At 41.3% G+C, this 24,407-nt stretch overlaps 1 protein-coding gene across 9 annotated transcripts in view; it reads left to right on the top strand.

Annotated features, from left to right (window-relative positions):
- Nucleotides 1–24,407, top strand: part of UTRN (utrophin) — a 491,247-nt gene that overhangs the window by 237,869 nt on the left and 228,971 nt on the right. For all 9 annotated transcript variants that reach the window (XM_040965592.1, XM_040965598.1, XM_040965593.1 and 6 more), the window contains 3 exons: nt 647–852; nt 2,992–3,146; nt 24,213–24,402. In XM_040965592.1, the coding sequence (XP_040821526.1) occupies nt 647–852; nt 2,992–3,146; nt 24,213–24,402 (551 nt within the window). The remainder of the gene's footprint in view (nt 1–646; nt 853–2,991; nt 3,147–24,212; nt 24,403–24,407) is intronic.

The following is a 24,407-nucleotide window of genomic DNA, read 5'->3' on the forward strand; positions in this document are numbered from 1 at the left end:
CAAGGAACTCTTTGTTCTCAAGTTCTATTTTAAAGTCCTGCTACGTTCTTTCTTCCTCAGACCCAGTCCTGTAAATACATTAAATAGTAAATCATTTCCTGGGATGTTTTTCTTATTGGTACATGATAGTATAAGTTTTTATGGTAAGATATTTTAGTACATTTCAAGAAACTTTCAATCCAGTATTTTCCCTCCCAAATGGTTTACTCTAAGAAGGCCTAGTCAGTGGTTAAGATGTTCGTTGGGATGCCTACATCCCATTTCAGAGTGCCTGAGTTTGCTGGCTGACTCCAGCTCCCTGCTAAGGAAGATGCTGGGAAGCAGCAATGATGGCTGTAGTTGTTGGGTTTCCACCATCTGAATCAGCACCTAGCTCCTGAGTTTAGCCTGAGCTGCAAGCCAGTGTCGGTGTTCGGGTAGATGAGTTAGCAGAGCCGAGCTCTCTGTCTTTGTCTTTGGCTATCTGCCTTTCTAATAAATAATTAAAAGTTTAGAACAATGATTTCATATACCTATAATGCATATGGAAGAGATGTATTAAAATGTATTTGAACTGTGTTGATCAATGTTGTCTGATAAATTTGGCGTCAGATGCTTTCTGCCTTTCGGGTCAGTGACGTGGGGCTTGTTTTGCTAATGCTCCCAGTGGAGAAGGTGCAGAGCCAGTGGGACAGCACGCAGCACGGCGTGGAGCTGAGGCAGCAGCAGCTCGAGGACATGGCAGTTGACAGCCTCCGCTGGGATGACGGCAGAGAAGAGACCGAAGAGCTCCTGAGAAAGTACGAGGCCCGACTCTACATGCTTCAGCAGGCGCGGAGAGATCCCCTCATCAAGCAAATTTCTGATAATCAAGTAAGATTCGTTTGCTAGTTTTGGACTCTTATCATTTTGTGGGGTGTCCTTTTCCCTCTTCACTTGACTGTCATTTTTAGGACTCTGTCATCATGTTTTTGCCATTGTTAGAATACACATTGAGATTTCGTGTATGTGTCTTGGGTGTACAGCTCATTCACTCTTTGCAAATGGAATACAATCATAAGCCAGCTGGTAGAAGGACAAAGTTGTCAGGACTTTTGCTTATTCCTTTGACTGTCTTGGAAATTTTAATTTCTTTTTTTGTTTTTAAATATTTCTTTATTTTTCTTGGAAAGCCCTATTTACAGAGATCTGTCCACTGGTTCACTCCTAAGTGACCATAAAGGCAGAGCTGACCCAATCCAGAGCCAGGAGCTTCTGCCAGGTATCCCATGCAGGTGTAGGGTCCCAAGGCCTTGGGCTGTCCTCCATTGCTTTCCCAGGCCATAAGCAGGGAGCTGGATAGAACATGGAGCAGCCTAGATATGAGCCAGCACCCATTTGGGATCCTGGCTGTTGCAAAGCAAGTATTTAGCCATTGAGCCATTTTATTGGGGGTACTGAAGGTTTCTATTTTGAAAATTTTCTGAGATTTTTACTGAGGGTTGCTACAGTAAGCAACGCAGGTAAGAAGTCAGTTTAATTCCTTTTTGTGCTTCTGCAATCAAACTTCTTTTACTGCCATAATAACAGGTACCATTTTTTTTTTTTTGTGATCCTTTGATTGCAGGATTAATACTTTTGAACACTTATGGTATTTTTAAAGTGATTCTTAAAATTCTCTCTGTCATGATAGAAGCTATTGTTCAGTTCTAGGTTCAGATTGTGGGGTTGTGTCTTGGCATAACATTCATTTGCCCCTGAAATACCCAACGTGGAAAGGGCACGTTTGTGAAAAATATCATAAAGAAGATGCAGGAAACAAAAGCTAAAGCATGGAGTGTCTGTTTTTATTCCTTTCTATTGTAGACTTCTCATGATTGCAGCTTAAAAAGTGAGGGGCTGGGCCCGGCACAATGGCGCAGTGGTTAAGGTCCTCGCCTTGCATTCCCCGGGATCCCATAAGGGTGCTGGTTCGGCCCAGCTTCCCTTCCAGCTCCCTGCCTGTGGCCTGGGAAAGCAGTCGAGGACGGCCCAAAGCTTTGGGACCCTGCACCCTCGTGGGAGACCTGGAAGAGGTTCCTGGCTTCGGATCGGTATAGCATCGGCCGTTGTGCTCACTTGGGGAATGAATCATCGGACGGAAGATCTTCCTCTCTGTCTTTCCTCTCTGTATATCCGCCTTTCCAATAAAAATTTTAAAAAAATAAATCTTTAAAAAAAAAAGTGAGGGGCCAACTCTAGTGCTTTCTGGATTGTTCTCCATGTTGATGATACAGTGATTGTGCCACCTGACTAAAAAAAGTAACAGTAAAACTTGTGGACTTGTATCAGTGTTTCAATCATCATATTTGGAGCATGCTTTAAAAATCATCAACTAAGTGCTTTTCTTCTGAAATCTTAGGGTAGAGTTTATATATTCATTTACTCATTTTTGCCAGCTACTACCAAGAGCATTCATTTGTCCCTAAAATGTCATGGAGAATATCTTCATGCAGACACTGAGGTTGAATAACTGGGATGAGGAGCTGTAACCTGCCATCGACATCCCCTTAGGTGTTCAAGCAAACTCTTAGTAAACTTTGACTGCTTTAGTCGTCCAAGCAGTTACTTCATCACATCATCTAAACAGGTGTAAGAGACAAATGACTTCTCTTTTACTGCCCTTTTCCGCTTCTCCGAGTGCACACATGTATGCAGGGACTTTCTAAGTGTTTCTTCCTAAATGTGTTTGTTCCCGGAAGGCTGGGCATATGCCAGCAAGAATAAAAATAACAAATAGTATGAGGGAGTAAATATGTCAGAGATAAAAAAAATAGTTTCATATCTTCCGCGTTCCTGAGAGATTTTAAATATTTTTCATTTCACATTTAGGATTTTTAAAATGTAGCCTCATGTACTGGGAATTTGTCCTCTAATTTCTTTGCATAATTTCTGTATCCCGAAAATGTTAGATGGTATTGGGTCTATTGGTGCTTGGTAATGTTAGTTCTAAAATGACCGAATCTAAACATGACATCTTCCTGTACGCCTTAGATCTTGCTTCAGGAGTTGGGTCCTGGTGATGGTGTTGTCATGGCATTCGATCATGTCCTGCAGAAGCTGCTGGAGGAGTACAGTAGTGATGACACTAGGAATGTGAAAGAAACCACCGAGTACTTGAAAACATCGTGGATCAATCTGAAACAGAGGTAACTCGGGGTCCTGGCAGTAGATGCGTGTTGTCAGGTGGAGAAATTGATGGCTTTAATGGCATGCCAAATACATGACTCTAGAAAGTACACTTTAGGGCTGTTTTAATCATTATGATGTGCTCAAAGTATACTCACGTGGTGTGTGTAATTTTTTTTTTCTTGCATAAACCTAAGCCTTGCCAACGGTCATTTTAGCTGTCCTGAATTTTTTATGCCTCGTGATATGTGTTATCTAGAATACAGTCTGTAAGCCTCTGGTGGTGAGTGACATTTAGGTATTTACAGCTGCATTTGAGTGATATGGCCGCTAGTGGTCATTGCAACAGTGAGTGTTTGGGGCCACCTGCTGACTTTAGGCTTTGTCACACTTGGATCCACTAGTACCTGAAATAATCTACATGTATGTGTCTTTAGGATTTCAAATAATTTATTCTATATATTTTCCATTATTCTGGCTAGTCAGTATATTCAGAACAGCCTAAGATAGCATTTGATTATATAAAAAGCCTTTTTCTGCCACAGGACAGCTAGGATGTAAGGACCTATAAGCAGTGGTTATCATCTCTTTCTGATAGATTATTTGTATTCCTCATCATTAAAAAATCTTAAAAAGTGTTTTCTTCATGCATAATGCTGGAAATGTCTCAGTGAAGTTATGGTTTTGCACACATCTATTCAAAAGCAACTGCTTGGAAACTAATTTGATATCAAAACAATTATTTTACAGTGAATAAAATGCATATTTTTAGAACACATTCTGATCCATATTCTTGGTTATAAAGTATGGCCAAGTACTTAATGACAGCTTGACTTGGAGGAGTTTTACATTTCTATAACGTTATTTTTAGTTAAAAACTCCAGAGCAGATTTTCTGAAAGCTCTTTGAAGGGAACTCTGAGAGCTCTTGCGCATGAGCAAGTGTTGCTACCTGTCCTAGGACGGTGGAGGAAGGCTGCAATGGCACGTGTGCAGCTTCACAGGTGGCAGGTGGCTTGGTCAGTGTGGCTAATGTTGACCTTTTTAGCATTTTTGCACGACTTTCTCTTTTATCGTAACACATCGTTCAGTTATAATAAAGACTCCATAACAGGGTAGAGGAAACTGACAAAACACTTTTTAACACTAAGAGCTAACCCTTAGAATTCTTGATGTGTTTCTAAAGATATCACCTAGAAGAGTTATGACTTTTTTCTAAAACTTGTTTGAAATGAAAACAAAGATCCCTAAGAATGTGTGGCCTGCTTTAGGTAGTTCCTCCAATTTTATTTATTTATTTTTTTTGCTTTTACTTTGTAAATATTTTAAGATAGCCTATAGCAGTAATTAGCCTAGATGGAAGAGGCAGTTAAAAACGAATTATATTCCAAGGTGATCTTTCTTTGATCATGGCTATGACAATGACAATGTTCCGATTTTAATGTTGTTGTGGGTAGTTGTTCTAATTCTATTTTCTCATTGTATTTTTTTTTTAAATAAGTGATTATATCAATGCTTCAACATGATCGAGGTATATCGTTACTAAAGCAGGGAAAATATGACAGTCCTGTGGCTGACAGGATCTTTTTATGGATGACATTTTCCTCTTTAAGGACAATAATAATTATGATGTTTAACCGTTCCAGGTGGATGTCTTCCTAGAATACATAAATCTTCCCTTGTCATTTTTTAACAGATTACAGAAACTAATTAGTTTCAGTTTGTCCTTGTCAATATTGTTTCAAAAGTAAAATTAAGGAAATTTAAATGATGTAAGGGTCCAGGGACCCTACTTTATCCATGTTTTTTTTTTTTTAACACTTCCTAAAAAGTCTTTTTCAACACACATCTCTGCACAGGGAGTGTTAACGCCATGCTGTTCTGAGTATCTGTGTCTGTATTGTATGGGAGCTTTCTAAATTAACAGTGACATTTTCAAGTTTACCCCCACCTCCCCCCCACACACCACCAATTTTTCACCTCCCTTGGGAATACATGAGCTAATCTGATACTCAGAGAAATTTAAAATTTAATGAAATTTTCAAAGTCACACAGCACAGCCCAAACCATTTGCTTCTATATGAAGTGTGATAAGCCTCTCCATAAGTTCTGAAGCATTGGTGGTAAATGTATTCAGACTTCTCCCTTTGAGGTTTTGTGCTTTGGTTTTCCTGAATATATTTGGCGGAGTCTCTCCTCATCGCCAGGCACTGCATCCTACCGAGCCCCTGCTTATGTATTACTTCATTTAATTTTCACACACTCACAGGAGGCAAGTGGTGTCTTGATGAGCAGCATGTCGGTGAACAAGGTGAAGTGGAGACAAGTGAAGGAATTACTCAGTGTCACACAACCTGTGCTGGCAGAGCAGGGAGTGGAATTCAAACCTTTTTTTTTTTTTGCCTCACAGTTAGGCTTCTGCCTTCTTTACAAATAGTTTCATTTTTCTCGCTTGTTGTCAGAATGCTAGCTTTTCCTGGTGTCTGCTTTGTGTCCCGCCTCTGAGATCTGTGCGAGTCTGCTGCCTCATCTTGCGTGTGTTGTGTTCAGAAGCCAGATCAGATTAAAGCTAGCATGGTCTCTTTGAATGGGTGCAGGCTGTCCCGTAAGAGTCCTGCCACCACTCCCATATATCTCCTGGCAAACTTGGTCTCTGCCACATTGTCAGCTGCTTTCCGGAAGGGTAATTTTAGTTGCATTTGGAAAGTATTAGTGGCGCATAATGTGTGCAGCTTAATATCAGCTTTCAGAGGAAATGCTTTGTGTGAATGGTAGTTGGGCTAAATAACTTGACCATTCATAGTTCTGTGTCCATAGTCCTTTATCTACAAAGGTGAAAGCTGAAAAACTTTTGGTAACAGGTTTTGAATGCGTGCCAGGCTATTTGTTACAGACTTTTTCCTTATGTGAATGCCCATGCTTCCAGCTACAGAAATAGACATGTGTGATTGCATCTCCAGAGTCTGCTTCTGGTCAGATGTTGTATAAATACATTTACAATAGTAGTTTTCTAATCTATAAAAAAAAATTAAATTTTGAACTGACACTGACTCCAAATATTTTGGATTCCCTGAACAGCAGGCCCATCTCTGGGGTTTCTAGCTTATCAGTGTATTTCAATCACTCCTGTTTTTTAAGTGGAAATGTAGACAGTGCTAGTTGAAATGTGTTGATAGTATTTTGGGTTATGGATGCCTAATTTTGGTCTGAAATCATTTTTTAGTCCGTTTTATAAATACTTGAGGATAAAACAGTATCTTATATGTACTATATGCACTCATATAGCCCCACGTAGTTAATTAAGCACACATATTGTAAAGGAAATGAAGCAATGTAACTATGCTGTAAATTGTTCCCTATAAGTAATTATTTTTTAATGTACACTTTTCTTGCTTTCCTTATATACCCACAAAGTCATATGCTTACCATTTCTGTGATCCCTAGGCAAATTACTTCAAGTCATTTAGTCTTAATTTTCTTGGCTCTAAAGTAGAAATGATACACCTGTGTAGGATTGTTGTGACATCAGAGCTGATATGTGAAAGTTCTAGATACATGATAAATGCGCAAGAAATTTCATTTGTTGTACCATATGCTGTAATGTGTTGTGTTTTTCTTATAAATGTACTGTATTTCAGTGTACTTTACAGTACCTTCTGTCATTCCATGAGTAAAGTTGAGGTATTATAGGTTATCTATAATCAGGTTAAAATGTTCCTGCTTAATGGAAAATACTTGAACATCTGTTTTATTGAATTCAGGATAAATACTGTTAATCCTTATTATTAGGTGAAACTTTTTGAATATGTAATATCCTGGCTTGAGGAACTCATCACAGCTTCTGAATTTGTGTTAAATTTAGGTATTTTCTTGCAAAGTAGAAGTCTGTAATCCTGAGAAAAGATGTAGGATTTCAAAGCAGAATAATATCCTATGGGAGCCATAAATACACATTGGTTCAATGAAGGGAACTTTATTTCCTGTGTAACGGCACTTTCTTAGTAGTATTTATTAATTTATGAACAACAGCAAACAGGACAATGTGGGATAGAAATAATATGCAAGAAGATATTTAAATATTGTGCATACTAAAGATTGAATGGTAGGTACCTTGACTATGTTGAAAACAGATTAAGTTCCACAAATTTGTTTATTTTTGATTTTCCCGATTTTATCTTGCTGCATATTTTAATAGCCATGTTTTTATTATTACATTTTCTGCAGTGAGTGTTTATTGTCCTTAAAGATTCTTGAGCATGAAGCCTTCTTCCTTAGTATTTACTCATTATTCAGTCTGGTCAGTACCTTTCAGTTGTGATCAACAGAAGGTGCTAACTGAGAACGTGTCTCATGGCCTGGGGTCAACCCATCTCAGCCTTGGAGCTGCTGAAGTGAATGCTGCAGCAGCTGTTATTCCCAAATCAGTGGGCATGGGTGAGCCACACGGATGGCCTTGTCCTGCTGGCATGTCCACCAGGATCAGGTTCAGAGATTTCACTCAGTCCATTTGGTTTATCCTCTCTGGAATGTAGCTTTTTTTCCCTGAAAGTCACCTTTATTTTTCAACCTGTTATTTTCGTTTTTTTGTTGATGGCTTTTAATTTTTAGTTTTCCCCTTCCAAGATGGAAATGAAAGTGACTAAGAAGATAAATATAAAAGCCATACTCATTAGTATTTTCCTTTTCTGTTCTGTTATTTAAATAATTTAAGTGGCTTTTATGGCCTTTAAAAATAGTTGTTGTCAGCAATATCTTTATGGCATGTGTTGAAACACTTCAGATATTTTCATTTTACAAATATAAGCTCAGGCATGAGGATATTTTCTCAGTACATTTAACTCAATTTAGGATTCATAGTTCTTGTTTTTATTTTTCATTTGTCCTTTTTCTGTTAATTAGTGAAGTAATTAAATATTTATTTAGCTTTCTAGTTACCCCAATCCATGATCAGCCTTGAAAATGCAGTCATAAATATATCCTCACCAGTTTCCAGAACGCTGACTCTCCACAGGGGAATCTCATACTAAATCAGCAAAGAATGTGCAATTATAGCAGATTGCTCTGCAAGAGGAAAAAAGCTAGCAAATACTATGGAAGCAGAGACCTCCTTTAGTTTGAAGAAACGTAGAAAGCATGACTTAGAAGCTGGCATTTGACCTGCCTCTGAAAGTTAAGAAGGAAGTCCCTGAACAAACACCTAAGGCGAGCATCACCTGTCACAATCATGAGGCGGGAAACAGCATAGGATGAGGTCAAACTGTAATAGAAGGGCACGGGGGCTGGAGATGCAGTGGGAGGAGGCAGAGACCAGACCATTTGAACTTTGTAAGACGTGGGAAGGAATTTGACAATTTAAAGTAGAAGGAAAAGTCATGGAATTATGATATAAGGGAGGGACTAATGTATCTGCAATAAAATTTAGTCAATTTGGGTGTCATGGGGTGAATAGAATATAAAAGAATAATTAGGCAAAACAGGAAGGAAGTGACTGTTGTGGTCCAATGATCGGTGTGGTCCAGTTGGGGAACAGGAGTACCTTTGGCTGTTACAGCCTGGTGATGTGTCTGAGATATACTCTGGAAGCAGAGACTATCAAAGATAATTTTTGTAAAAAAAATACACATATAACATATATTACATATAACATATGATGAAATATATTATATATTAGCAGTTGTATTGTTCATTCAGTGGATGGAGAAAGGATATAGGAGTTTTGAGAGGAAGGAGCAGGGAACTGGGTTTTGATATATTTCAGGTGTGTATTGAGAACCTAAATGGGCTCTTCTCCGTGTGAATCTGGAACTCATGTGTTCTGGACTTCAGATAAGAATTGGGGATTTCTCAACATCTGTACTGAGAATTAAATTTGTGGGGGCTGAGATCTCCAAAGGGAGAAGATGCTTGACAATGTCTTTACAACTTAACATTTGATGATTTAAAAAAAAGGGGGGGGAGGAGAGAACAGAAGGGACTGAGGAAAAAATTCCGATGAAGTAGAAAGAAGTCTAGGATTTATGGTGTTCAGAGTGGAAGGAAGAGACCATTTCTAAGAGAATGGACAGAGGAGGATATTTCTAAGGGAAAATGATTTCTCTTGAATTAGATTGAGTAATCAGAAAAGTGGGTACAAAGCCCTGTCATTTACAGATTTCTGGTGATTTTGCAAAGAGCAATTTAAGAAATGATCAGTCTAGAAAAAATAGAGTGAGATGAAGGCATGGAAGTAGAATAATTTGTAAATAATTTTAGAGAAGTTATAAAGAGGGCTTGACTTATCCTTTAAAATGCATGGTTGTGTGTTTACGGCAATGATCCAGGAGATGGGAAACTAATGATTCAGAGTTAGCAAAGGCACAAAGAGAGGAAGTCTTTGAATAGTAGAGAAAATGAAATGTGGCCAATAGAGTTTGTTAAAAGGTGCAGTGCAGGAGAAAACCACAACCTGAGTACAGATGCATGTTAACTAGAGCATTGGAATGAAAATCATAATCTTGCTGAATGGGACAGAATTTCTTAGAGGAGCTCGGTGGTGCTGGATAAGGGTTTCTGGTTTATAGCAATAAGAGCAAGAGGCTGATGAATGTATGGACAACTTTTTTCTACTCCAAAGCAAGACTATGAATGCAGATGACAGATGGAGAGAGGGAGCAGGGGAATGATAGATATTTCTTTTCTTTTTTTTTTTTTTACATTTTATTATTATTATCATTTTATGATACAGTTCCATAGGCTCCTGGCATTTCCCTTATGCCCTCCTTTGCAGGGGAGTTTTCAGTAATATTCACTGTGCCTTTGTCTCTTCTTTTGCTGTTGGTCTACAGCTTGATTTTATTTATTGCAGTTGGTACACAACTTTTTGCTTGCAGCCACTTGTGCCACAACCTCCAGCAAGTTGTCCCCTGCAGTCCTAAAGCTTTTGCCACAGTGTACAAAATGGCACCTGATATACCCCTACTAGAGTTCATCTGCTGGCCGTCAGGTCTGAGGTCTACGTATACCTGACGAGGGTGGAACCTGTGGAATGCCACGTTGCTGCAGTTCACCGAGTCGGAAATGAGTTCACTCCAGATCAGTGTATGCTCAGTCCTTTCCCATGCTTTTGCCTCATTATGCAAAGTGGCACCCAATTCAGCTCTAGGGGTATGACTGGGCTGTGAAATTCACCTTGTTCTCGCAGTGCCTGTCTGGGATCTGCTGCTCTGTCTCTGCTCCTGGTCAAATCAAACGGACCAGCAGGATGGACAATTCTTTGTCTGGGTTCACCTCCCAAGCTCCCGGTGAAAGTCCCTTCCCACCTGGTTGCTTGTGGATTTCCGATCACCGTTAGCTGAATGCTGTTGGAGTATCAGTCACTGCAACACCACACCATTGTGTCTGCTGCTTTCCTGTGCCTGTCAGTCTCCAGGTACCCCTCTGCTGTTGTTCTGTCCTATTTCCTGAAATATGTCCTCTCTGCTTCATCCTGATTAAATGTTTTTTCGTCTGTAAACCTGTCCTTACCCTATGCCGCCATCTTGATTTTCTCAGAATGATAGATATTTCAGAGAGAAGAGACCTGGACTAGGTCTCAACCTGTAATGATGCGTAAGGCTCCCCCTCTCTAGGTGGTGCTATTCCTTACTTGAGCTGAGGCTTTGTATGTGGATCCTGCTTTGTGTTTCAGATCCTGTGTACCCATTGAGGCCTAGGTAGTGGCCCTGAACTGGCAGCTCATGGAAAATAATGGACACATCTTGGACTTTAGAGCAGTAGGATTTTCCCTGGAAGATACATTAACAGTGGCCTGAAACTGACAGTAGGGACCAAGGGAGACCCTTATTCTGCCTTCTCACATTGTAAAGTTAGAAAATCTGACCTTGGCCCCAGGGGACTGGACTTCTGGGTAGGCGAAGTTGAGGTATGGAACTGAGTGTCAGGAAGATAGGATACGGAGGCCAGATGAAACATCTGCTCCAAGGCTTGTGGGGAGTGGATGAGGGAAGGTGGGGAAGGAATGGAGGGAGTTGATGTTATGGTCAATATTGGTTGACTAATTAAAACCAATTATCTGGTAATGACTTAACCAAATGAGTATTAGCATGTGGTCTGATTAACCCACTAGATAAAATAGTTCCATGATTGGTCTTACGTGCATATTTTCTGCCAATGATCCTCTCGGGTAGAGCTATGCCTTTGGGTTTTAGAAAGCTGCGGGCAGGTGTCATGCCATGGAGGATGGGGTGTGGTGGATATGCATTCTCCTTTAGAGCTTCCCACCTGTTACGCTGTCGGCAGCTTAAGGAGTTCTTCAGTTTTGTGGACTCTCTGTCTCAGTGATAACCTCTGTTTAACCAGAGTTGGTGCCAAAAGAACATTGATAGTTGGGAGTTTCCTTCAGAGTGATTCTTCTCTCTCACTGCATTCCACTCTTCTCCTTGCCAGAGTGGTTTAATGTATTTTCCCAACACCTATTATTATATTTAGAAAAGAATAAAATTACCTTGTGAAGGTACCCACTGATGTACTTAAAGGATTGTTTTACTGTACATGTTCTATTGCCATTCAAAATATGGTTGCTGCTATTTTCTGTTCAAAAAGAGACAAATACATTTAAGTCTCAATTACTGTGAAATTCATCTTTTAAAACAAACTTTTAGCTGTCCATATCCGGATTTAGCAAAGTGCTCTTTGCCATGAACATTTTTTAAATGAAATCTATTTGCATTTTAATAAACTTCTCACCAACTGTAAGCATGTGAGAACTTAAGCATCATATTATGTCTTGCTGCTTAACATATCAAGTATATTTAACATCTTCAAAATGACATTTAAAGCAATTAGTTATGTGGGTGACCAAGCTTTCTCGTGTTCTAAAATGACTATAAATTATTTTAATAGCATATCATAGTTGTCTTTATCACACACATCTCTTTGAAACTTGGGAGTATGCATTTAAAAAAATCCTAGTTTCCTTTAATATACACTATAATAAAACTGCCACCCATGAATCTTTTAATCTTTTATGAGAAGCTCTTTATATTTTCTATCTGTATAATTTCTTATTCTAAAGATTTCTATAGTCTGTTTCTTCTGTTTGAAGTGAAAAATGTTCTTACTGCTAAACTTTAGCAGCCGTGTCTCTTTGCTTTTCAGCCTATCCTTGTTCTACATGATTTAGATTAAAAAATAATTTAAAAAATCATTGCTTTTGTCTACCAGCCACACGTTCCTGAACTAAATAGCCATTTCTTTTGCTGGAGTAGTGTTGTTTGCTTCTGTCCTGTCATTAGGTTTCTCAGGACTTGTTGTAGCTCTGGCGAGGCTTTATTGAGATGGAGCTATCTGAGCTGCCAGATCTAACATGCACTCAGAGTGCAGACTGATGGAGGTCAGCTGTGGATGTGACCTTGGAGCCCTCACTTGAATGCTGCCCAGCTGCCTCGCTTGTTTGGACACCATTTCTCAGTACCAGTCCATTTACAAACTGTGGTCTGTGATGAGGCTGAATTTAAAGCTGGGATTGGTGTTGGGAAAGGATGCAGTGTTTTAGCAGCTGGGATAATTTCTTGGATGGACTATATCATGTTGAAAGGACCGCTGGAGATTTAGAAGCAGATCTAAATTGCTGCTCTAATCAAGTTCCTTGTATTAATGATGAAAAAATATAATTTGGAGTTAGGATTTGCCCCAATTCATCTAGCCAGTAAATGGCAGAAGTCATTTTCGTCTGAGAGCAGTGTGAAAGTGGCATTAGAGATACTGTGTTGGCCTGTGTGATACAGTGTGCATGTGTACTCCTGAGCCTCATTTTACTGATTTCTTTACCTTATGATAAATCACAAATTCATTAAAAATGGACAGAACATTGTTGCAACATTCAGGACGCCACGCTTTAGTTTTGGATCTGATTCTTTAAAAAGATGGAAACAGTGTGGTATAGGAAATTGAAATAATCGAGCCATTTTCTCTTATAATGTTCACATAAATTAAGTAAAAGAGCCAGAATACAATTAACGTATATAAATATGATTATACATTTAAAATGTACATTTATCATAATATGACAACTTAAATGGCTGTAAATAGAGTTTAGTTTTTAATATGTCCATTTTTTTAGCTGAGTTCATTTTGAGATGATCTGTATGTGTTTTTCAAATTCTCACATTTTTATTAATTTGCATGCCATAAGAAAATCTAATTTCCAGGTTTTTCACAAATTCATATACAAAGCTAAAGAAGTTATTTATTATATCTTAATATATTTATGCATGTGCATCTCATTTTCCCCTTAAAATGATCCTGTCAGAGAGATGCATATTGCTATTAATTTATTCAGTAAATATTTACAGCATTCCTACGCTATGAAGATGCTGTGGGTACCAAGTAGATTGGTGACTAAGAAAATTGAAACAGGCAGGAAGGCAGTGGTTTGTAGTCATGAGACCTAATGAGATGAGGAGATTATCCTGGCTTGTTTGGATGGCTGCAATCTCACCCCAGGCTGAGGAGTGTGTCAGAGAGATGTGATGTGAGGATTCCACTTGCTTTTTGCAGCTTCAAAGGTGAAGTGAGTGGCTATGAGGTTAGCAATAGGACAACATCTAGAAGCTGTGCAAGGCAAGAAAAAGGATTTTTCACTAGGGCCACCGGAAATGAATACAGGCCCATGACACCTGGAGAGTAGTCTGCTGGCAGCCTGTATCCAGCACTCACTACAGAATGTAGGAGAATAAACCAGGACATTAATCGCCATGCAGGGGAGGGAAAGTCATGCGGTTCTTTGGAAAAGAAGCCATCCAAGTCACTTAGGCAATAGGAGACAATTTGATAAGGTGATCCTACATGCTCGGTTCAGAGTGCACAACTGACCCTGCAGTGGCTGGTGTTTCTCTGACCGATGGGTATTGCTGAGGCCAGGTGCACACAGTATGGTATCGTATTGTGTCTGTCTCCTGTGCGCAGTGTCTCCTCTGTCGTTAGAGTTCCTAGACACTTGCAGCCTGCTCTACTGTGTGGCAATTCTCTAGGTTCAATTAATTAATCAAGTAATTAATTGATATTGGAAAGGCAAATCAGATTTACAGAGAAAAGGAGAGACAAAGAAAGATCTTCCATCTATTATCTCAATCCTCAAGTGACTACAATGGCCAGAGCTGAGCCGATCTGAAGCCAGGAGCCAGGAGCTTCTTTCAGGTATCCTGTGCAGATACAGGGCCCCAGGCTTTGGGCTAGACTCCACTGCTCCCCTAGGCCACCAGCAGGGAGCTGGAAGGGAAGTAGAGCAGCCTCAGTACAAATCAGTGCCCATATGTGATCTTAATGGATGCAAAGAGGGGATGTAGCCACTGAACCATCATGCCAGGCCCAGTTCTCCAGATTCGATAGCTAATTTGTAATGACCTGTTTTCACATTACTTGTTATTATATTACTTATGTTTTTAAAGATTGCTATTTATTTGAAAGACAAAGTTACATGGGGAGAGATCTTCTATCTGCTAGTTCTCTCCCCAAATGGCTACAATGGCTTGATCTGAGCAAATCTGAGGGTAGAAGCCAGGAACTTCTGGGTCTCCCATATGGGTGCAGGGCCCCAAGAACTTGTGCCACCTTCCTCTCTATTTCCAGGAACATAAACAGGACCTAGACCATACGTGAAACAGCCAGGACTCCAACTGATGCACATCATTGTTTCTTGTGTCAAACATGATTGGCTTTGCCTACTATACAACAGTCCTGGCCTCATATTAACATAGCACATATATAGTATAATAAATAAACACTCTTTTTAAAAGATTTATTTTTAATGCAAAATCAGATATACAGAGAGGAGGAGAGACAGAAAAATATTCTGTCTGATGATTCACTCCCCAAGTAGACGCAACAGCCAGTGCTGAGCCGATACAAAGCCTGGTGCCAGGAGCTTCTTCTGGGTCTCCCACACAGGTGCAGGGTCCCAAGGCTCTGGGCCAATCTTGACTGCTGTTCCAGTCCACAAGCAGGAAGCTGGATGGGAAGCAGAGCTGCTAGGATTAGAACCAGGCCTATATGGGTTTCCAGCATACTTAAGGAGAGGACTTTAGCTGCTAGGCTACTGTGCTGAGCCCATGAAACTTAAGTAATAAGGGGTTATGATTGTTGATAGTAAGTTATTTGATTTTGTAATTTTTTAAGTTTTATATGTTGTGTCTCCTTAAAGCGAGAATTATCTGTGGTGAAGTAATTGCTTGTGTGTACTCTTTTCATTGTTTGTACCAGCCTACTAGGTATCTACTGATATTTTAAAACATAAAACTTAAAAATTCGAGGCTGGCATTATTCAGTGGATGCCTGCAGTGCTGGTAGTTAATGTGGAGACTCGTTTCTTTTTAAGTCTGATCTGTACCACTTTCAATCCATTTCCCTGCTAGTGCACCTGGGAAACGAGCAGAAGGTGCCCCAAGTGCTTGGGCTCCCACCCCCTGCTTAGGACGCCTGGGCAAAGCTGTTCGCTCTTCAGTTGTGACTGTTTGAGGAGTGAATGAGCAGGTGGAAGATCTTTCCTGCTGCCTTTCCATTTCTGAAACCCTGCCTTTCAACTAGGTAGATAGATAGAATATAGATAAAATATTAAAGAAAGAAAATGCAGGTAAAGTTTGTGGGAGGTGCAGCAGCACCAAGAGCCACTAAAATCCTGGTGGGAAGCTTCCAAATTCTAAAAATGAAAGAAGTATATGCATGTGATAATAAGTCCAAAAGCACTGAAGAATTTATAACAGAATATAAACTTTTCTTTTTGTACGGTCCCTCTGAGGGACTGTGCTCTTTTCTCATTTATACACTTCCATATTCTAAATAAAAGAGTCCTGCTGTTGTCTTTCGGCTCACTCGTATCAGACGTTGTCGACTGACACCCTATTTTGATGACTGCAGGACATGGCATTCTAATGCCACTTCTCTCCAGATTTTTAGGTAGACAGTCAATGCAGGCATCATTATACCTCTCCGTCATAAACAGTCAAGCACTACAGTTTGTTACAGTAATCTCATTTTCTCTCTGTTAGATTGCCTTGTTTCCCTAAACTGGTTTTCTTTGAACCTGATGCTGATTCTTCGAACACTTCCTAGCTTCCTGACAGTGTGATTTTCTACAAAGTCGATCGTATCAATCAGTCTGTCACTTCTCATATTTTTTCTTGGAGGCCAATCTTCTGGAGACATGTTCTCTAGACCTCGGTGTTTTTTTTTTTTTTTTCTCTATCCCTCCCAAACCCCCAGTTTGTAATCTTTAGTTCCTAAATCTAATGGAGTTTTATTTTCATCTTTTTAAAAAAATTTTATTTTTATTGGAAAGATATACAGAGAGGAGAGACAGAGGGGGAAGATCTTCTGTCCGTTGATTCACTCCCCAAGTGGCTGTCATGGCCAGAACTGAGCAAATCCGAAGCCAGGAGCCAGGAACTTCTTTTGGGTGTCTCACACGGTTGCAGGGTCCTAAAGCTTTGAGCCATCTTCAACCACAATCAGGGAGCTGAATAGAAAGCAGGGCTTCTGGGACATGAACCTGTGCTGTGCTGCACAATGTTTTCGTCTTTTGGACGATTTCTCCGTTTTGTCTGTGTGTATCCAATATAAACGTTGTCAAGTTCAAGCAAGGATGTGGAGTGATGGGAATGCCATGTCTCACCTGCTCTGCTTTGCATGCACCTTCCCATTGCTGTGCGCTCGTTGCTTAGGGATGATGGGAGCTTGCTGCTTTTCTTTTTTTAAGAATTTATTTATTTTGGGCCCGGCGCAGTGGCGCAAGTGGTTAAAGGTCCTCGCCTTGCACTCCCGGGATCCCATATGGGCGCCGGTTCTAATCCCGGCAGCTCCGCTTCCCTTCCGGCTCCCTGCCTGTGGCCTGGGAAAGCAGTTGAGGACGGCCCAAAGCTTTGGGGCCCTGCACCCGCGTGGGAGACCCTGAAGAGGCTCCTGGCTTCGGATTGGCATAGTATCGGCCCCGTTGCGCTCACTTGGGGAGTGAATCATCGGACGGAAGATCTTCCTCTCTGTCTCTCCTCTCTGTATATCTGCCTTTCCAATGAAAAAATAATAAAAATAAATCTTTAAAAAAAGAATTTATTTATTTTTATAACAAAGTCAGATATACAGAGAGGAGGAGAGACAGAGAAGATATTCTGCCCAATGATTCACTCCCCAAGTGGTTGCAATGGCTGGTGCTGTGCCGATCTGGAGCCAGGAGCCAGGAATCTTCTTCAGGTCTCCCACACGGGTGCAGGGTCCCAAGGCTTTGGGCCGTCCTCGACTGCTTTCCCAGGCCTCAGGCAGGAAGCTGGATGGGAGTGGGGCTGCTGGGTTTAGAACCGGCGCCTATATGGGATTCCAGTGTGTTCAAGGTGAGGACTTCAGCTGCTAGGCCACGCTGCCGGCCCCGCATGTGTCTCTTGTGCTCTTGCTTCTGCACAGTGCATCTTCTTTCTGCTTGGTTCAGAAATTGAATTTCTTTGACACTTCCCAGGAGCTTCTTAAATTAAAAAATGAGGTGTGTTAAAAAAGAAAAATGAGGTATGGAAGTTAAATTTAAAGACATATGATATATGGATATCATTATTCTTAAGTACCTGTTAGAACACAGTCAAGAACATAAACTCTGAGGTTTATGGAATATAATCCATAATGACTTTATAGAATAGATGGGCAGCAAAGAAATCTATACAATGGATACATGTGAATAATTGCTGAATTCAGAGGAATACTGACCTTTAATGAATGCATTCAAGGAAACTTAATGGGATAGAATGTTCTGGAAGATTTGTTCCTTAATATCCAAAGGGTTCCAGGATTTGTGTAAAATGTGGGCATTGGAATGACATTTTCACGTGAATGTAAATTTGTGCATGGGCACAGTGTGAAGGATATTGTAAAGTGCAGCTGAGCTCTACAACTCTGATCTGAACAGAGTCCTGGAGAAAAAAGTTGCAGGGATGAATGAGAAGTGGAAAGTGGTGACTGTTTTTGGAAGACATTGCTGAGGCAGTTTGAATGTAGGTGGATAAACTATATGAGTGCCTCTGAGAAAGTGAATAGTGGTATGAGCTTGATGATATTCTACAGTATCTATAAATGGTCACAGTGTGTGGCCCTGAGTCTCCCCCAGTGTCCAGAACCTTTCCTTTAGCAGAAGGAATCAGGTATTCCCTCCAAATTGTGGTAGCTGTCGATCATTTATTTTTGTTGTTGAGTAGTATTGGATTGTGGATATGTACCATACATTGTACACTGGTTGATGTTTGTGATGCCTCTCGGGTTTGGCGATTGCAGGTGTAAATGCCATTAACATTTATATACAAATTCTGTGTGGACATGTGTTTTCACCTGTCTTGTATAAATAGTTGAAGTTGGGATTGTCGGGTGGTATCATGTGGCTAGAATCTAACAAACTGCCACCTGCTTCTCAGAACATCTGTACTGCTTTATACTGTTACCTACAACATGTGAGAATCTCAATTACTATACTTTCTCAATAGCATTTGAATGTAGCCATTTTCTTAAAGTTCTTGCAGGGTATAATACTTGATTGTGGTGTAAATGTACATTTCTTCCCGGGTCAGTTGGGCTTAACATTTTTTCACGGACTTATTTGCTAGTCATATACCTTCTACAGTCATGTAGCCATTTAGGTGTTTCACTTAGTGTTTAAGAATGTATTAATTGGTATGTAAAAAAGGATACATATTATAAGTTCAAAAAAATGCAAAAAAAAGTGAAAGTGGAAAAGTAACTTTAATACCGACACGTAGAGATAACTTTTTAAAATATTAACATTCCAGACAGCTCCCTTTCTGTGTGTGTATGTGTACATATGCATACAGATAAAAGGATGATGAGGCCAGCGTGGTAGCATAATGGCTAAAGTTCTTGCCTCATTCGCACTGAGATCCCATATGGGCTCTGGTTCTAAACCCAGCACCTTCGCTTCTCAACCCGCTCCCTGCTTGTAGCCTGGGAAAGCAGTCAAGGATGGCCCAAGAGCCCTGAGACCCTGCACCTGTGTGGGAGACCCAGAAGAAGTCCCGGGCTTCAGATTGGCTCAGTTCTGGCCAGTGCGTCCAACTGGGGCGTGAATCAATGGATGGAAGATCTTCCTCTTTGTCTTTCCTCCTCTCCATATATCTGACTTTCCAAGAAAATAAATAAACATTTAAAAAAAAACAGATAAAAGGATGATGAGTAGATGACTAAGTGTGTGGACAGACAGCTGAACATTTTCAATGAGATTATATTAGATATTCCATTTTCAGTGTGATAGAATTGGTCTGTTATGAAATCCATCCATATGAAGTGTATCCTTTATGGTTTTTAGTCTAGTCATCTTGTCATGCAGTCATCAACAGGGTTTTCTAATTAAGTAAAAACTAATTAGCAAGAGAGACAGAACCTTCCTGTCCTCTTCTTCACTCCCCAAACGCCTGCAGTGTTTGGGACTGGGTTGGGACCAGATCCAGGAGCCCGGGATGCAACTCAAGCATCGGCTGTAGAAGGTAGAAACCCTGCTATCATCCCTCCTACCACCCAGGCTCTGCAGTGTTTAGGAAGCTGGAGACAAGAACAGGATGTAGGAACTCAACCAAGGTACTCCAACGATTGATGCCTGCCTATGTCATGAATCTTCATTTGAGAAAATTGATCACCCCTAAGAAAAACCCCTTTAGCAGTCAGTTTCCATTGACCCTAACCTTCCATCATCTACTCTGTTATTTGTACCCATGGATTTACGTGTTTGGGAAATTTCTTTATGAAAAAGCATGTGTTTATTTGTTTGCGAGGCTGAGCATCAGAGAAGGAGGAAGGAAGAAGAGAACAGAGGGAGAAGGAGAAATGGGTCTTCTACCCGTTGGCTGTTCCTTCACCATGTGTCTCAATAGGCAACCTCTTCAGGTATATTAGTAAGAACCTGATCGGAGGTGGAAGAGCTGAGAGTCTAGGGCTTTGTATGGGATGCAAGCATCTCAGATAGTGGCTTAACGTGTTGTTCCCTAATGCCAGCTCTACTATACAGTATTTTGTATCTGGCTTTCTATACTTAACATACTGTTATCTAAGTTCCTGTTTTAGCTTGCATTAGTACTTCATTCCTTGAAATTACTAAATGATAATCTGTATGTAATTATGTTGTTTATAATTCTTTCCTCAGTTTTTGAACACTTGAGTTGATTCTACTATCTCACTTCTAAAAATTACCATGATATAAACACTTCTATGCAAGTTTTTATGTGGATTTATGTTTTTAGTCCATTTGAGTTTAAATAAATGTTTGTGAAAATATTTGCTGGGATCTATTTTTAAATTGGTTTTTGCTCATTTCATGAAGTTCTGAGGTTGCTAGCATTTTGAATATGGAACTTACTGGTATATGTATTTTTACTCTTGCAATTCCATGATGCCTCAATGATGGAATTATGGATAGAGTTCTAAAAATGTGATTGCAATTGTCTACCAAGGATTGTTCAATCAGTTTAAGAAGCCAACTTGTACTGAAATGAATTATTTAGAAATATGAAAAATAGGCCTTTTCAAATTACTTTCTTTTTTATCATAAATACTTCTTAATGTCTTAATTTTCCCAGTATTCTTTTGTGCCTGATTGTATGAACACTTCTTTTTTTACATTTTTTTTATTATATTTTTGACAATCTTTACATAGTTAATTGGGGTAAAAAAGTTCAAGGCCTATAGAAAAGTGGGTAAGACTATTATTTCCATATTGTTTCCTTCATGTTTAAAAGGGGGGTATTACTTTGGAATACAAATCCCCCGGGTTAGTTCCCAAGCTGGGGTGCAATGGTCTAAGCTAGGTGTGACCACGCCATCTGCCATCACTCATGGGTAAAGGAATCCACAACAGTCAGGGTAGGTCAAGGCAGCAGCACCCAAATGTGCATCTTTAAACAGGATGTGGGGTGGGCCGGGCTGCCACTGGAAGGGGACAGAAGGGGCAGGGCTGAACAAACCTTAACTCACAAGTAACAACAGAAATCAGGTTGGAGCACAGCTCATGCCAGGTAGGTCCTTGCACATACTGATCTGTGTGAGGCAGAGGCACTAAGCCACAGCATCCAAGGGGCCACGACAAGTGAGGGGCTCTGCCAAGCGGAGACAGAACAACCACCGGCCTACACCTGCTCTACTGCAGGGCAGAGGCCCGGTTGGGGAAATAACAGGACACCCTAGCTGGGTTGAGTTTCCCACCAAGGAGCGCATGGGCTGGAACTGAGGCTACATTCTGATCAGGATATGATCGTAATCTCACTTGGCACAATTGTGGACTGGGATGGGAAGCACCAAGCCAGGCCAAATTCCAACACCATCTGGTGCTCTGGAGGACCGGGGAGGGTTGTGTGACAGACTAGGTTAGGTCTCAGCCCTTACTGAACCATGTGTGAGCTTGGTAGGGGTATGGAAGAGCCACGGCTGGGTTGAAATATCCAACAACAAGAACCAGCTTGGGTCGGAGGCCAGGCAGGAAAAGCCACTGTTCCTCCTAGGATAGCAGGCGAACTGAGTAGTGCTGGCTCATGGACCCACTGGTATGCGCGAAAACTGGCATTGGGACAGGTTCTGGTGGAGGAGCCCGGGCAACTTCTCTGGCAGGACACAGTCCCATGCAGGTAAGCGCAAGAAGCACAATAGGGAACAACCCAAAACAGGCAATGAAAATTATCCCACTGGCATACACATGGCATGGGTTGGGGGCAGACCAGCCTGAATCTGTTCACATTACCTTCTGGTGAATCCGAGCACCAGAACAGAGTGTGGGTCGAGCCAGGTTCGGTTGTAACACATACTAGTACACAACAAGTAATGCCAAGGTGAGATGAGCCGTACCAGATGTGGCTGCAGCACACAACCAGCACATGTGACAATCAGGGAGGAGGCAAAGCCGACAGGGGAACGTGGGCACCCCTGCTGGATAACTACTTCCATTGGAAAGTGTGAATACGGATGAAGGCAGTCCAGATTAGGCAGGGCTATAGCACCTGTGGGCCTCACGATGAGCTGACTGTTCTGACTGGTGCAAGTTAAAATTAGAGTGGGTTGAGGGGTGTTTGGGCTTAGCCACAGCGTTAGCTGGCAGAGGCTGGTACTAGGAGCCAATTCTGACAAGTCAAATGCCAAAACTACCTGGAGACTGCATACTCTAGGAGTGGGTGTGGCCTAGTAGGGAAATAGTGGGCACCTCCCTCAGGGTTACCACCCTCACTGGACAGCAGGAAACCCAGGCTAGGAGCAGGGGTGGCTAGACAGAAAGGCACCTGCCAGTGGGTGTATGGGCTGGATAATAGGTTGGTTGGGTTGAACCAGGCTTCAATGTCCATTGACGTGTGCGAGAGCTACTTGGGATGTGGGACAGACTGGACAAGCCTGCAGTGCATACTGGCAAGCATGGGAACCAGGGTAGGGGGCAGAACTGGTAGGGGTTTTGGGGAGTCGCCTCAACTAGGCTGCAGCTCCAACTGGTTTGCATGAAGACCGAGTATGAAGTGGGTAGAATCGAGCTGGACTACAACACCCATTGGTTCACAAGGAAGACAGGGCTGGAAGCCGAACGGACCCAGTAATCGCAACGACCAGCATATGCATAAGCTGCTTGGTGTGAAGCACAGTGTTGGAGTCTGTACTAGCAAACTCACTCAAGAATCAGATCTGGGATCAACTCAGATGAAGTTTCTTTGGATATTTCTCGAACTGAACTGCTGATCTTGGAACCCCAACCATCAAGAGACTGTCAGCCAGTGGACTCTGAATAGGTTTCATTACGGTTGGGACGGAGAGATTGGCAGCAATCCAGAACTGATGAACTATCAAAACTGTATGAGCAGGACCCTTGGAGCGCGCCTCATGTTGGGGATGGGGGATGGGTGGGAGGTAGGGTGGGGCTTTCCCCTTTGTTACTCCCCTAACCCTAGATACAGGGCAAAATGATTATATTAGTGTGGAAACAATGATATTACCCACTTTCACCCTGTAGCCCGTGACCCTTTGTACCCTAATAAACTAAGATTATAAAAAAAAAAAAAAAGGGGGGGGTATTAAGGGAGAAGGCCCACCCAATTTCCCACCTTCCCCAGGTCCCGGATATAGGGTATGCTTCGAGGTTCTTGCAAGTGGTTTTGATGGTTCACCAGTTATAAATTGCTGCCAATCTTGCCACTCCAAGCACTATTAGGTCTTTGAAGAATCTACCGATAGACATAGTCCATCATAGAGTCTCCGTTTGCCCTGTATTTCGCTGCCAACATATAGCTGAGATGGTTGATTGACCTGTTCTGTCTTCTCTCTCTTCTTGGTTAGGGTTCTGAGTCCAGCATTTCGATTGGGGAAATCTCCAAAGAAACTTTGTCTGAGGTGTTCTCAGACCAGACTCTTTTATGTACTAGCAGGTACAGGGCCCGGCTCAGTCCATGGCCCTGATCAGCTAGTGGTTGTGATCCCTGGGTTGATTCTGAACACTTCTTAATGTTGTCTTTCTTGTGTTAGGCATAGTGTTAAGGTATTGACATAAACATATAGAAGATCCAAATCAAAGTTGAACTCCCTATGAGACTGTTGAACATATCCAGACAATGGGATGCTGGATTGTCTGACATTGTCTATACCAGCAGTGTCGGGGTGCACTTAAATAACAGACTGATGACCTTATGACTGCTTTTGAAGAACTGTACTACTGTAATAATATGGGAAAGATCAGTCGGGGGTGGGGATTTGTGGGTGGGGAGAAATCCCAGACCCTATGCAATTGTACCATAAAATGTAAAAAAAATAAAAATAAAAAAACCTATGGAGGAATAACTTAATGTACAAGTAGAAAATTAGGATGCCATCATAATTACTTTATGTTGGTAGTAAGATTTTTTTTTTTTTTTATTGCTGGAGATGTCTCACCTTTCTTGCAATTCATGTGACTTCTCTCTTGTAACACATTCGAGACACATACCACCAGTTTCATGCAGTGACGGAATTAAACAAAACTTTCTTTGAGACTGTTCATTTTTGATTTACGATTTGCATGCTGTGCCTTGTCACGCTCTCACTAATGGAGCATGCCTGTCCTGTTGTCACTTTCAGCATTGCTGACCGGCAGAGTGCCTTGGAGGCTGAGCTGCGGACTGTGCAGGCCTCTCGCCGGGACGTGGAAAACTTCTCCAAGTGGATCCAAGAGGCGGAAGCCACCGTGAATGTGCTTGCGGATGCCTCTCAGCGAGAGAATGCCCTTCAGGACAGCGCGCTGGCCCGGGAGCTCAAGCAGCAGATGCAGGTAAG

This window comes from Ochotona curzoniae, unplaced genomic scaffold, assembly GCF_017591425.1.
Source record: "Ochotona curzoniae isolate NIBS_2020 unplaced genomic scaffold, NIBS_Ocur_1.0 scaffold_3890, whole genome shotgun sequence".
Classification (NCBI taxonomy): Eukaryota; Metazoa; Chordata; class Mammalia; order Lagomorpha; family Ochotonidae; genus Ochotona; species Ochotona curzoniae.